Below are 12407 nucleotides of genomic sequence, written 5' to 3' on the forward strand. Positions count from 1 at the left end.
AAAATGTCAGGGCCTGATAGATTTTATGCCCCGGTGTTAAACCCTGCGAATCCACTGGCAGAGGCAGATAGGAATCCTCGTGGCTAGGAAGCAGAGGATTTGGAGAATCAAGTTTCTTACTTCTTACATAGAGAATATTGATCTCATTCGTGAGTTCAATAATCTTTCATAGAAAGCTGTGACTCCTGCGATCGCCCCGGCAGGTATAGAAGCTTTGATAGGACCATACAAGGACTCAAAAGCATCTTTTGAGTTACCTTGCTCTAGCCACGCAGACTCCGTCCTAATTTGTGTCAATTCCTTGATTTCAGGCTGGGATAACTCTCTTTGTTCCAGCAGGTCTTTCAAGTTTCTTCCACCTCCTCTTCCTCACCATAGAAGGTATTATGCAACTCCTCTTGTGCCTCTTCTGAATAGACAAATCAACTCCGATGTCGATCGGTTGAAGCCGGGGCTGGCCCTAGATCAGGTTAGGGCGGAAGGTCCTTCCCTTACTTTTCAAGAAGCTGCATCTTTGGAGTCAACTGCCTCTTCTGCCTTCCAGACTGACTCTTGGCTTGATTTGTGGTCAACAGCAGTGGCCAGAATTTCTTCTTCTTCTTCAAGAAATACAGTTAATAGTTCGTCTTATATCAGATTGTTGCAATCTGGCGCTAGGGCCATTTTGTACCATAGCCATATGAGTGCGAATCTATGGGCTAATACCCTGCTGATGAGGGGAGACACAGCCCTCCCGAAAGTAGCTCGATCTATCAGTGTTGACTCTGCTATCCTTAAGGAATGCCGATATCCTGGACTCCCAGCTGTTTTTCCCTAGGGATCAGCTGGAGGCAGCTATCGACAGGTGTCGAGCCAACAATAATGGTAGTCTTGTTCAACAGGCAGTGACTAAGTCAGCAGGTCCCTCTTGCCCTAATGTCACAAGACAGAATCCACAACTTCCTTCCTACAAGGTTTTAAGACCAGCTCCTACAAGCAAGCCTTCTCAACCTGCTTTGTTAACGAAGAAGTCTGCCCAGCAACATCCCTTTCAGTCCCACTCTTCCAAGCCAGGAAGGGGAGCTAGAGGCAGAGCTAAGGGAGGTAGACGATAGAGTGTGCACCCCTCCTGACTCTTTGCCACCAGTTGGGGGATGCCTCGCAAGCCATTGGGCTATGTGGCAGAGTTTCGGGGCGGAGCCATAGGTGGTAGCCCCCTTCGGGTATGATAATCTACTACCTTTTGACTTCACCCCTCCACTCTCTGATCATACTCTCCTTCACCTCACTTATGCACCTAGCTCTCCAAGAAGAAGTGAGGAAGATGATGGGGAAGGGAGCAGTAGAGCAAGTCAAACGTCCTTCCCCGGGTTTCTACAGCTGAGTCTTGCTAGTCTCCAAAGCCACTGGTGATTGGAGGCCAGTGATAGACCTTTCAACTTTGAACCCCTTCATCAGGAAGATAAAGTCCTGGATGGAGACTCCTCAAACAGTCAGTCAGAAATGACAACTACATGCTTACCATAGATTTGAAGGATGCTTACTTCTACATACCTATCCAATCCTCTTCCCAAAAGTTTCTTCGCTTCAGTCTTGGAGAACAAGTGTTCCAGTTCAAAGTCCTTTGCTTCAGCCTGACAACAGCTCCCCAGGTGTTCACAAGAGTTTTCACCCTGGTGTTGACATGGGCTCATGCTCAGGGGATTCACCTCCTAAGATATCTCCACTGCTGGAAAAAGACAATTGAGACAAGGACCGTCTTCTCCAAATTTTTCGTGGCTTATGCACCATGAGAAATTTGGAAAAGTCCGGTCTTCAGCCCAGTCAAAGAATTCTGTACCTGGGAATGGTCATAGACACAGCCTCGTTGAGAGTCTTCCCATCAGACCAAAGGATTGAGAAGTTCAGGACAGTTGCTCACTCCTTCCTGTTCAAACAGAAACAATCAGCTCGGCAGTGGCAGGTGATCCTAGGCCTTTTGACATCACTGGAAAAGCTGGTTCCTCATGGCCATCTACATCTTCAATCCCCTCAATGGAGGCTATAAGAATATTGGTCCCCAGCAGGGGACTCTCCTCAGCCACAGGTCCCTCTGTCGACAGAGGCAGCAACCTCCTGTGGTGGTTGAACGACAAAAACCTGACAGTGGGAGTGCCTCTTCATTCGCTGCCTCTGGAACTCCTCCTGTTTTCGGACGCCTCTTCTGAGGGTTGGCGAGCACATCTAGGTCTCCTGACTTCTGGTGTGTGGAGTCCTCAGGACAGGCAACTTTACACTGACGTGCTAGAGTTGAAAGCAGCCTTCCTAGCACTTCAGCAGTTTCAAGGAGGAGTGACAGGGCACTGTTGTTTTGATGTTGGACTACACCACAGTGGTAGCGTATGTTAACAAAAGGCGGGGGTAGTGTCGTGCCAACTTCACATGATAACAGTCCAAATGCATCAGTGGGCCATCGACAACTCAGTGGACTTCACAGCCAGGTACATTCCAGGCAAAAGGAATGTAGTAGCTGACAAGCTAAGTCGTCAGGTTCTAGAGACGGAGTGGTCTCTGCAACTTGTCGCAAAGAGGTCTATCATTGGTCTCCCCCACAGATGAAAAAAGCCGGTCTGCTATCTCCCGATGCAGAGACCACTCCGTCCCTAGAACCTTGTTGCAAAGAGGTCTATCACTGGTCTCCCCCACACATGAAAAAAGGCGGTCTGCTATCTCCCGATGCAGAAACCGCTCCGTCCCTAGGACCCGTCCCTGACGATTTACCTTGTCGGCTACTACATTTGGAACCACTGAACAGTGATTTCAAATTTCTTCGCTGTGGCAAAGGATGCCCTTCAACATCCATGGGGCAACCTGGAGGTCTACGCATTACCCACTCCTTTTGCCTAATCTGTCATGTCCTGAACAGAGTGATGATCTCTCAGAATCTCAATATGACCATAGTAGCTCCCTCATGGCCCCAAGCAAAATGGTTTCCAGATCTGCTATCTCTGCTCTCAGCAGTCCCGAGAGAAATCCCCTCATGGCACATTCTCCTCTTGTCAACCTCATGTAGAGGAATATCATTGATTGGCAGGATCCCTACCTCTTCACGGCTGGAGACTATCCAGTATCTCCTGTGAGCGAGAGGCTTTTCTCGCAAAGCAGTGACACATATGTCTGGTTACCTCAGAAGATCCTCTTCAGCCATGTATCAGGGAGAGTAGGCCATCTACTGTGATTGGTGTCGTCGATGGGGTTTCTCTCCACTCAGAACATCTATTCAATAGACAGCTGATTTCCTGATCTTCCTCTGAACAGAAAAAAATCTTTCTGTTTCTATCATCAAGGGCTACAGGGCTGCCTTGGGATTAGTTCTTTGTCTGAAAGACATGAACCTGACTTCATCTTGGGAAATCTCTATGCTGCTCAAAAGTTTTGAGCTGTCTTGTTCTCCTAGAGAACTTAAACCACCTACCTGGGCTCTGATTCTGGTGCTAAGCAGTCTCACTTGAGCCCCATATGAACCATTGCATCGGTCATCGGACAGGAACTTGACTCTCAAGACGGTTTTCCTTCTAGCCTTAGTTTCATCAAAAAGAGTGGGTGAACTCCATGGTCTGTCTTTTGACGTAAAAGATACCAAAACCCCTCAGTTCATGACGACAGGTTTGTCTCCTTTTCCATCCCTCCCCTTGGGGATTTTGTTGACAACGATCCAGATGAATTACAACTTTGTCCCGTCAGGGCACTGCGTAGTTATCTAAAAAGGACTCGACACCTCAGACCTGGGTGCCGAAGACTTTTTGTCAGCACAGGCTGGAACATGAAAGAAGTGTCCAAGAATACCATTTTCTTTTGGCTACGTGAGGTGATTAGGCATGCCTACTCCTCCTCATCAGTTTCTACTGTCAATACTGTGCATGCAAGAGCACACAACATTAGAGGACTAAGTTCCTCCTTGACATTCAAGAAGAACTTATCTGTTCATAGGATTTTGAATGAGGGTCCTTGGCTTTGCCAAACCACTTCCACATCCTTCTACCTGAGGTATGTTGCCCACAGTTCCTTGGACACTTTTTCCTTGGGTCCGGTGGTGGCTGCTCAACAAGTTGTGTAGCTCATCCAGTGCCCCTAGTGGGACAGTTTTGTATCTTGTCTAGGATGATGGCATGAAAGTGAGAGTGACTGAGATGGCTGGTCTCTTTTCTTTTCCTTTTCCCCCTTTCTTCTCTACCTATGGGCGGTAAGAAGATTGATCCATCATACGCTGGAGCTGGTTGGATATAGGTGTGAAGCAGCCTTACTGTTAGAGTATTTTATATATACCTTTCAGTAGCAAACCCTTCCTCTCTCTATCAAGGAGAGAGAAAGAGAGAGGAATGATAACAAACACATCTAGGTGGCTACCCTAGTTTGTTATCTGAACAGATATAGCTCTTTAACTTCCTCCTATGCAATGAATCTCTGCGCTGTATTTTAGCCCAGTAGTCTGACTGTTGGATACCCATCTATCCGACAGATCAGAGGCTTAGGTCTCCTTCCTTTGAATTCTCTTATCTAGGAAGTGGTGTGCCGAACCTCCAGTCAGTTCAAGATTCTCTTACCTCCCACCAAAAGTGAGTCTATCCTAATGTTAAGACCCAGGTTTGTTCTGCATGAGAAAAAACAAAAAATTTTAAAGTTAATTTGTATTTTTCATAGTTAACAAACCTGCTGCCTTAACATTTACTGCCCACTTCTAGCCACCCATCTTTAAGTTAACCCTGGCCTGGAAGAAAACTAACTAAGTCATGGGGTTGAGATCAGGTCGCTGGCCTCTTCCTCCCCCTTCCCCGTGACTGATGCCAGATGCCACCAATTACTTGCATAAACAATTCCTATTGTTTTTTACCAGTTTCCAGCTGGTGCCAGAAGATTTATCCTAATGTTACGACCACAAGTTTGTTAGCTAAGGAAATTACAAATTAATTTTAAAATTTGTCATATTAAGTTGACATTAACGCTAAATTACACTCTAAATTCTACACTACAAATTCAATGTGGCAATCAGCAGACAATTTTCCATTAACACAAGATAATACATACAGTTTCCAGCAAATGACGTCAATTCAGAAGTAAGCGATGATAAAGGCATTGTTGATGTCAGTGTAAAGCTTCTGGACGGGGATGGTATGGATGCAGGTTTGAGTGTCTTAATGATTTTCTCTTCAAAGTGCTCCATTGCCATGCTGGATATATCCCTTAATTCTGTTAGGATTTCATGGGATCTTGGTAATGTTTTATTATTCTGAACTATTCTCAGAACACGATATATTTCATCAATGACCTGAAAATTCAGTAAAAAATATGAGACCATGAGAATTACATGACAAATTGAGGTCCTGGAAAAATATTTACATTCTTTACAAATATCAAAATGTACAGTCACCACCCTACTTATGAGCATTCATAAATACGAACAAACAGGGTCATGAGTTCAAAATTTGTTCTGCATGCCAATTTTTACAAAGAACAGAAAAGCATGAGGAAGAAGAACCTGTTCATTTAACTCCTTCCCTGATTATCCTGAGCATTCTCGTGATTAATGACCATGTATTCTTCTTACAATCATGAGAATACTTATTCCTGCTTGTAAAATATTCTTACTTATTTCTACCTTCCCAATTTAACTCGTTCTATGATGAATTCCCTTTTTCTATATTTCCTCTTCCCACAGGAGACATTTAATGTTTATTTTTGTCAATAGATGGTGGTGCGCATTGTTTAATTTATGAACTTCCAATGTCAGACGCTGCTCCTGCAAAATTCTCTCCAAGTTCATAACTTTCAAAGCATGGAAAAAATACTAAATATACCTACTTATTTCTATCTCCCCGATTTAACTCGTCCTATGATGAATTCCTATTTTCTACATTTCCTCTCGCCATAGGAATCATTTAGTATGTATTTTTATCAGTAGATTGTGGTGCACATTGTTTATTTTATGAACTTCCAATGTCAGATGCTGCTCCTGCAAAATTCTCTCCAAGTTCATAACTTTCAAAGCATGGCAAATATACTAAATTTTGAGTGCTGCATCCATCTAAATTTTATTTTCTTCTTTTTACCTTTCTAGCATCCAAAATAACTCTTAATAATACTGCATGATTTAAAAATGCAGTGAAAATAGTACAATTTATGACCCCCGAATTAACTCAGGAATGTAATCATCAACAAAAATTATGCACTACATATTAAAAACTAAATTACAAACAATTTATGATATGAATGGCCGTCCAAAACGTAATTCATTCATAAGTAGGGTGGTAACTGTACAAGGAGCTACAATGCACATATTTTAACCATTCCATCCAAAGAATGGTATATTACTGGCATACCAATGCTTAAATACCTGTACTCCGAAATTAATTTTGTTTCATAGAACAAACCTCTTGATTTTACTTGAATGAGCCACTTGCAGTGCAACAATCAGCCTTGAAATAAATCCATGCCTGAATGTGGAAGTATTGTACTACGCCTTCTTCCAGCAGAATATTTATCCTCTAAGTGAAAACCCTCTATTCATATACTGTATGTCATGAAGAGTTATCATAAGCATTTGCAACATGAAGGTACAGAACACTGGAATTAGGATATTCACAGTGTCTTATGCAAAAGAAACACATCTCTTATTTTGCTCATGCAGCCACTATTTATATTGGAAGCTTACAATGGTTCATAGCATTCTATCTGATTGGAGACCATAAGAAAAGTTGGTTATATGAACCTGAGTACTTTGTTTCAAGATCTATATCTTCAGTGGTCTAACCGTTATATGAACCTGAGTACTTTGTTTCAAGATCTATATCTTCAGTGGTTTGACTATTATATGAACCTGAGTACTTTGTTTCAAAATCTATACCTTCAGCGGTTTGACCGTTGTATGAACCTGAGTACTTTGTTTCAAGATCTATATCTTCAGTGGTTTGACCATTATATGAACCTGAGTACTTTGTTTCAAAATCTATATCTTCAGTGGTTTGACCGTTATATGAACTTGAGTACTTTGTTTCAAGATCTTTGATATCTTCAATGGTCTGACCAACTAAGAGGTGTGTGCTTTATGATGAAACATACATACCTAAACTAGCTAATCCTCTACCTACCTACAATTACAGATCCTATACAAAAATGAAGTGTCCTAGAAATAGCAAGTGGACTGGTATCAAAGTGGGAAAAATGCAAAAACCAACCTTTCCAGCAATTTCTCTTTAAAATGTATGCAGAAAAGCTTCTGTTGAAATACATACTCACAAAACTTTACTTCATCAAAAATTATCTAGTACATACTATTTTTACATGCCCTGATAATTACTTGTTTCAAACAAAAGGCTATGATATTTCTGGAGTACCAATGCAATAAAAAGTCTCTTAAAGCCAGTTTCACTTACTTTTTTCTCTTGAGGTATTGTTTTAGGACCACCAATATATGCGAGAGGATCTTTAAAATGGAACAACAAATGGTACAGAAGTTTTCTGACCTACCTTCTATATGATTCTTTGCCATGATCTAGTGTATAATACAGCTGACCCTAAAAAATTATGGACTTGAAACTGAATTATGTAAGGATCTTGACAAATTTTCTTTGTCAATTTGTAAACCAAAGAGAATTGAGAAAAAAGATACCAAAATACTAAGGAAAACTAATGCGTGAAGCCAACTTTTAATAAACAACTTAGGACAGTATTTACTTTTAAAATTTTAAGTTTAAAGATTTAATATAATTAGGTAAAATTACTTATCAGGTTAAAATAGCTAGTTAAAAAACACTTTTCTAAATATGTAATAATGTATAGTGCAATCCTATGGTCTAAGATGGTGTTTACATAATCATTTTTTGCTCCTATACTTTTCTCATTGTGCAGCACTTTATTGCTGAGATGTCACAACTATCAACTGAAGAAAGCTAAGTACAGTCATACCCCGAACTTACACAAGGTTAGGTTCCACAACCCCTCGTGCAAGGCGAATTTTCACGTAAGTTTGGCATGGTCTCTAAAAATGCTAATAAAGGCTTATTTCTAAAGTTTAAATGCTAAATATGACCCTAATCATGCTCCCAAATTATTAAGCTAGCTTTTAAATGAAATTAGTTAGTGTAATTTCATGTAAAAGTTAGCTTAATTCATTACCCTTCAAAAAAAGAAATAAATGGTTGACATAAAAATAGATAGTTGGAAGAGAATATCTGTCATTCTCCCCTTCCAACTGATCTATTTTTAGAAGTCTTCTCAACCTCTTTTTAGTAACTTCTGTATTCTACATCTCTTTCTCTTTGTTCTGAAATGTTTTTTCATGAACAAAGAGTGTTTTTTATTTGGACTAATACAACTTAGTTATTATGTCTCTATGTTTTACAACGTATTTGCCACACTAGCGCATTTACACTTCATAGATGGTACAGGTAAAATTAGATCAATTTAAACTATCTACTGTACAGGTAAAGACGTACAGAAAAATAATAAGCTGTAAAAATGTGAGCGCTAACTATGAGAGAGAGAGAGAGAGAGAGAGAGAGAGAGAGAGAGAGAGAGAGAGAGAGAGAGAGAGAGAGAGAGAGAGAGAAGGGTTGTCCTTACTTAAGAGAGTGAAATTATTTATCACTTATTACAAAGACAGAGAGAAGAAGAGAGAGAGAGAGAGAGAGAGAGAGAGAGAGAGAGAGAGAGAGAGAGAGAGATTGTCCTTACTTGAAATACCAAGTTAAATTATTTATGAATTATTGAGAGAGAGAGAGAGAGAGAGAGAGAGAGAGAGAGAGAGAGAGAGAGAGAGAGAGAGAGAGAGAGAAATTATTCTTACATTAGATATAAAAAGATGGAGATTCAGTATGAAACTAACTTTTAAATGAAATTAAAGTTACTGTAATTTCATTTAAAAGTTAGCTTAATACATTGTCCTTAAAAAATAAATAAATGGTTGACAAAAATATAAGAGAGTGCAAAGATTAGTGTACTATTTCTCTCTCCCCATTCCACCGATCTATTTCTAAAAGTCTTCTCAACCTCGTTTTTACAAACTTCTTTATTCTGTCTTTCTTTTTGTTCAGAAATGCTCTATGTCTCTATGTTTTAGAACGGCGCCTTCATAGCTTGTAGATGGTACAGGTAAAATTAGATCAATTTAACATCATCTACTGTACAGGAAAAGACACACAGAAAAACAGTAATACGTAGGCTGGCTAACTGCGAACAAGAGAGAGAAGAGAGAGAGAGAGAGATAACAGTTGTCCTTACTTAAGAGAGTGAAATTTTTTATGAATTATTACCGACACACACACACACACAGAGAGAGAGAGAGAGAGAGAGAGAGAGAGAGAGAGAGAGAGAGAGAGAGAGAAATCTTTGGCCAGCTAATCAGCAACACACCCCTTTCTTGTCATGTTCAAGTGACATGTCTGACAGCTTTATGTTCGAGCTGCTTCTCAAAGGATGAGGGAAAGAATTTGTTTGTTTAAAATACGCATCACATATGAATTTTGTAATTACAGTTATATTATTATTTGAAAATTAGTACTTTTTATTAGGTAAAAAATTTATTTATCATACAAAACAAATAAACATATAAATGTACCAAAAAAATTCTCTCATCTCAGTAAAAGAGAGAGAGAGAGAGAGAGAGAGGGAGAGAGAGAAATGATTGCTTTTATTAATTAATGTTTAATTAATTTACACATAAAAGCTTGAAAACTTATAAATTACATAAAAACATAAACACTTTGCAAGGTTTCTCAGCATTTGAAAATGTTCTTGTACCAGTGAAAAACTCGTGTATGACAATTAGTTAGGTTCCAATGAAAAGTTTATGTCTATGAATTCGTGCAACTCGAATCACGCAAAGTTTGGGGTATTACTGTTCATAATTTTAAGTTTATCTACGGAAAATTTCTTAATATCCCCCTTGTTTCATGTTAAAACAAGTGTTTGTTTTGTATCTCTGGGTGTCCCTTGGAGCAAGTACTATCTTTTGCTGTTTACAGTGTTAAATCAAGCATCTCTTATTTTCATATGATTTTTGGCTACCTTTCTAGTTTCATTACAGAGAAGTTTCCTTAATCCTTAAGGGACAGGCTAAATTTAAGAAAAAAAAAAAAACACATCACTGGAATGCGGAAGATATGCAAATGCACATGGTGTAAGAAAAAAATTATACAAAATTTTTCCTACCTTCCACAGGAAGTTGAAAGCGACTTCAGTAATACCCCGAACTCTGCGATTTGAGTTGCGCGAATTCACAGACACACAAACTTTTCATTGGAACCTAACTAATTATCATACACGAGTTTTTCACAGGCATGCAAACATTTGCGAATACTGAGAAACCCTGCAAAATTGTTTATGTTTAATTTTTATGTAATTTATAAGTTTTCAAGCTTTAATGTGCAATTAAATAACATTAAATAACACATAAAAGTAATAATTTCTCTCTCTCTCTCTCTCTCTCTCTCTCTCTCTCTCTCTCTCTCTCTCTCTCTCTCTCTCTCTCTCATAAAAGTAATAATTTCTCTCTCTCTCTCTCTCTCTCTCTCTCTCTTTTACTGAGATGAGAGAAAATTTATGGTACATGTATATGTTTATTTGTTTTGCATGATAAATAAATTTTTTACCTAATAATAAGTACTAATTTTCAAATATTAATAAGATTAAATAACAATAATAATAATAATAATAATAATAATAATAATAATAATAATAATATAACTGTAATTACAAAATTCGTATGGGATACTTATTTTAAACAAACAAATATTTTTCCCTCATCTTCTGTAAGAAGCTTGAAGGCAAAAGCTGTCAGACATGTCATTTTAACATGACAAGAAGGGGTAGTGTTGCTGATTAGTGGTCAACGGTTTCTCTCTCTCTCTCTCTCTCTCTCTCTCTCTCTCTCTCTCTCTCTCTCTCTCTCTCTGTGTTCGTATTAAAAAAAATTTCACTCTCTTAAGTGAGGAAAACTGTTATCTCTCTCTCTCTCTCTCTTGTTCGTAGTTAGCGCAACCTACGTATTGCTGTTTCTCTGTATGTATTTAACTGTACGGTAAATAATTTTAAATTGATCTAATTTTACCTGTACTGTTTACAAACTGTAAAAGCTCCATTCTATAACAGAGACATAGAGCATTTCAGAACAAAGCAAAAGAGATAGAATAAAGAAGTTTTTAAAACCGAGGTGGAGAAGACTTCTAAAAATAGATCGGTGGAATGGGGGGAGAGAGAAAAAGTATACTAATCTTCACACTCTCCTATACTCTTATGTTAACTATTTATTTCTTTTTTTTAAGGGTAATGTATTACGCTAACTTTTAAATGAAATTACAGTAACTTTAATTCCACTTAAAAGTTAGTTTAATACTGAATTTCCATATTTTGATATCTAACGTAAGAATAACTTCTCTCTCTCTCTGTCTCTGTAATAATTCACAAATAATTCAACTTGATATTTCAAGTAAGGACAATATCTCTCTCTCTCATGTTATTCTCTCAGTCTCCGTAATAATTGATAAATAATTTCACTCTCTTAAGTAAGGACAATCTCTCTCTCTCTCTCTCTCTCTCTCTCTCTCTCTCTCTCTCTCTCTCTCTCTCTCTCTCTCGTTAGCGCTCACACATTTTTACAACTTATTATTTCTCTGTACGTCTTTACCTGTACAGTAGTTAGTTTAAATTAAGCTGACTTTTAAATGAAATTATAGTAACTTTAATTTCATTTAAAAGTTAGTTTAATAATGAATTTCCATCTTTTGATATCTATGTAAGAATAACTTTTCTCTCTCTCTCTCTCTCTCATGTTGTTCTCCCTGTCTCTGTAATAATTCATAAATAATTTACCTTGATATTTCAAGTAAGGACAATCTCTCTCTTGTTACTCTCTCAGTCTCCGTAATAATTGATAAATGATTTCACTCTTAAGTGAGGACAATCTCTCTCTCTCTCTCTCTCTCTCTCTCTCTCTCTCTCTCTCTCTCTCTCTCTCTCTCTCTCTCTCTCTCTCTCTCTCTCTCTCTCTCTCTCTCATAGTTAGTGATTGATTTAATTTTACTTGTACCGTTTACGAAGTGTAAATGTGCTAGTATGGCCAATACATTCTAAAACATAGAGACATAATAACTAAGAGTTGTATCAGTCAGATTAAAAAACAGTTTGTTCATGAAAAAGCATTTCAGAACAAAGAGAAAGAGACGTAGATTAAAGAAGTTATTAAAAAGAGGTTGAGATGACTTCTGATAATAGATCGGTCGGAAAAGGGAGGGAGACAGAAATTCTCTTCCAACTCTCTATTTTTACATCAACCATTTATTTCTTTTTTTTTAAGGTTAATGTATTAAGCTAACTTTTAAATGAAATTACAGTAACCTTAATTTCATTAAAAGTTAACTTGATAATTTGGGAGCATGATTAGAGTCATATTTAGT

The 12407-nt window shown here is 38.3% G+C and overlaps 1 protein-coding gene across 2 annotated transcripts in view; it reads right to left on the bottom strand.

The window, feature by feature from the left end:
* The window catches only part of pall (pallbearer), a 131240-nt gene that overhangs the window by 61938 nt on the left and 56895 nt on the right, over nucleotides 1-12407 (bottom strand). For both annotated transcript variants that reach the window (XM_067127150.1, XM_067127159.1), the window contains exon 4: nucleotides 5044-5284. In XM_067127150.1, coding sequence (XP_066983251.1) covers nucleotides 5044-5284 — 241 coding nt within the window. The remainder of the gene's footprint in view (nucleotides 1-5043; nucleotides 5285-12407) is intronic.

The sequence above is a fragment of the Macrobrachium rosenbergii genome, chromosome 3, assembly GCF_040412425.1.
Source record: "Macrobrachium rosenbergii isolate ZJJX-2024 chromosome 3, ASM4041242v1, whole genome shotgun sequence".
NCBI lineage: Eukaryota > Metazoa > Arthropoda > Malacostraca > Decapoda > Palaemonidae > Macrobrachium > Macrobrachium rosenbergii.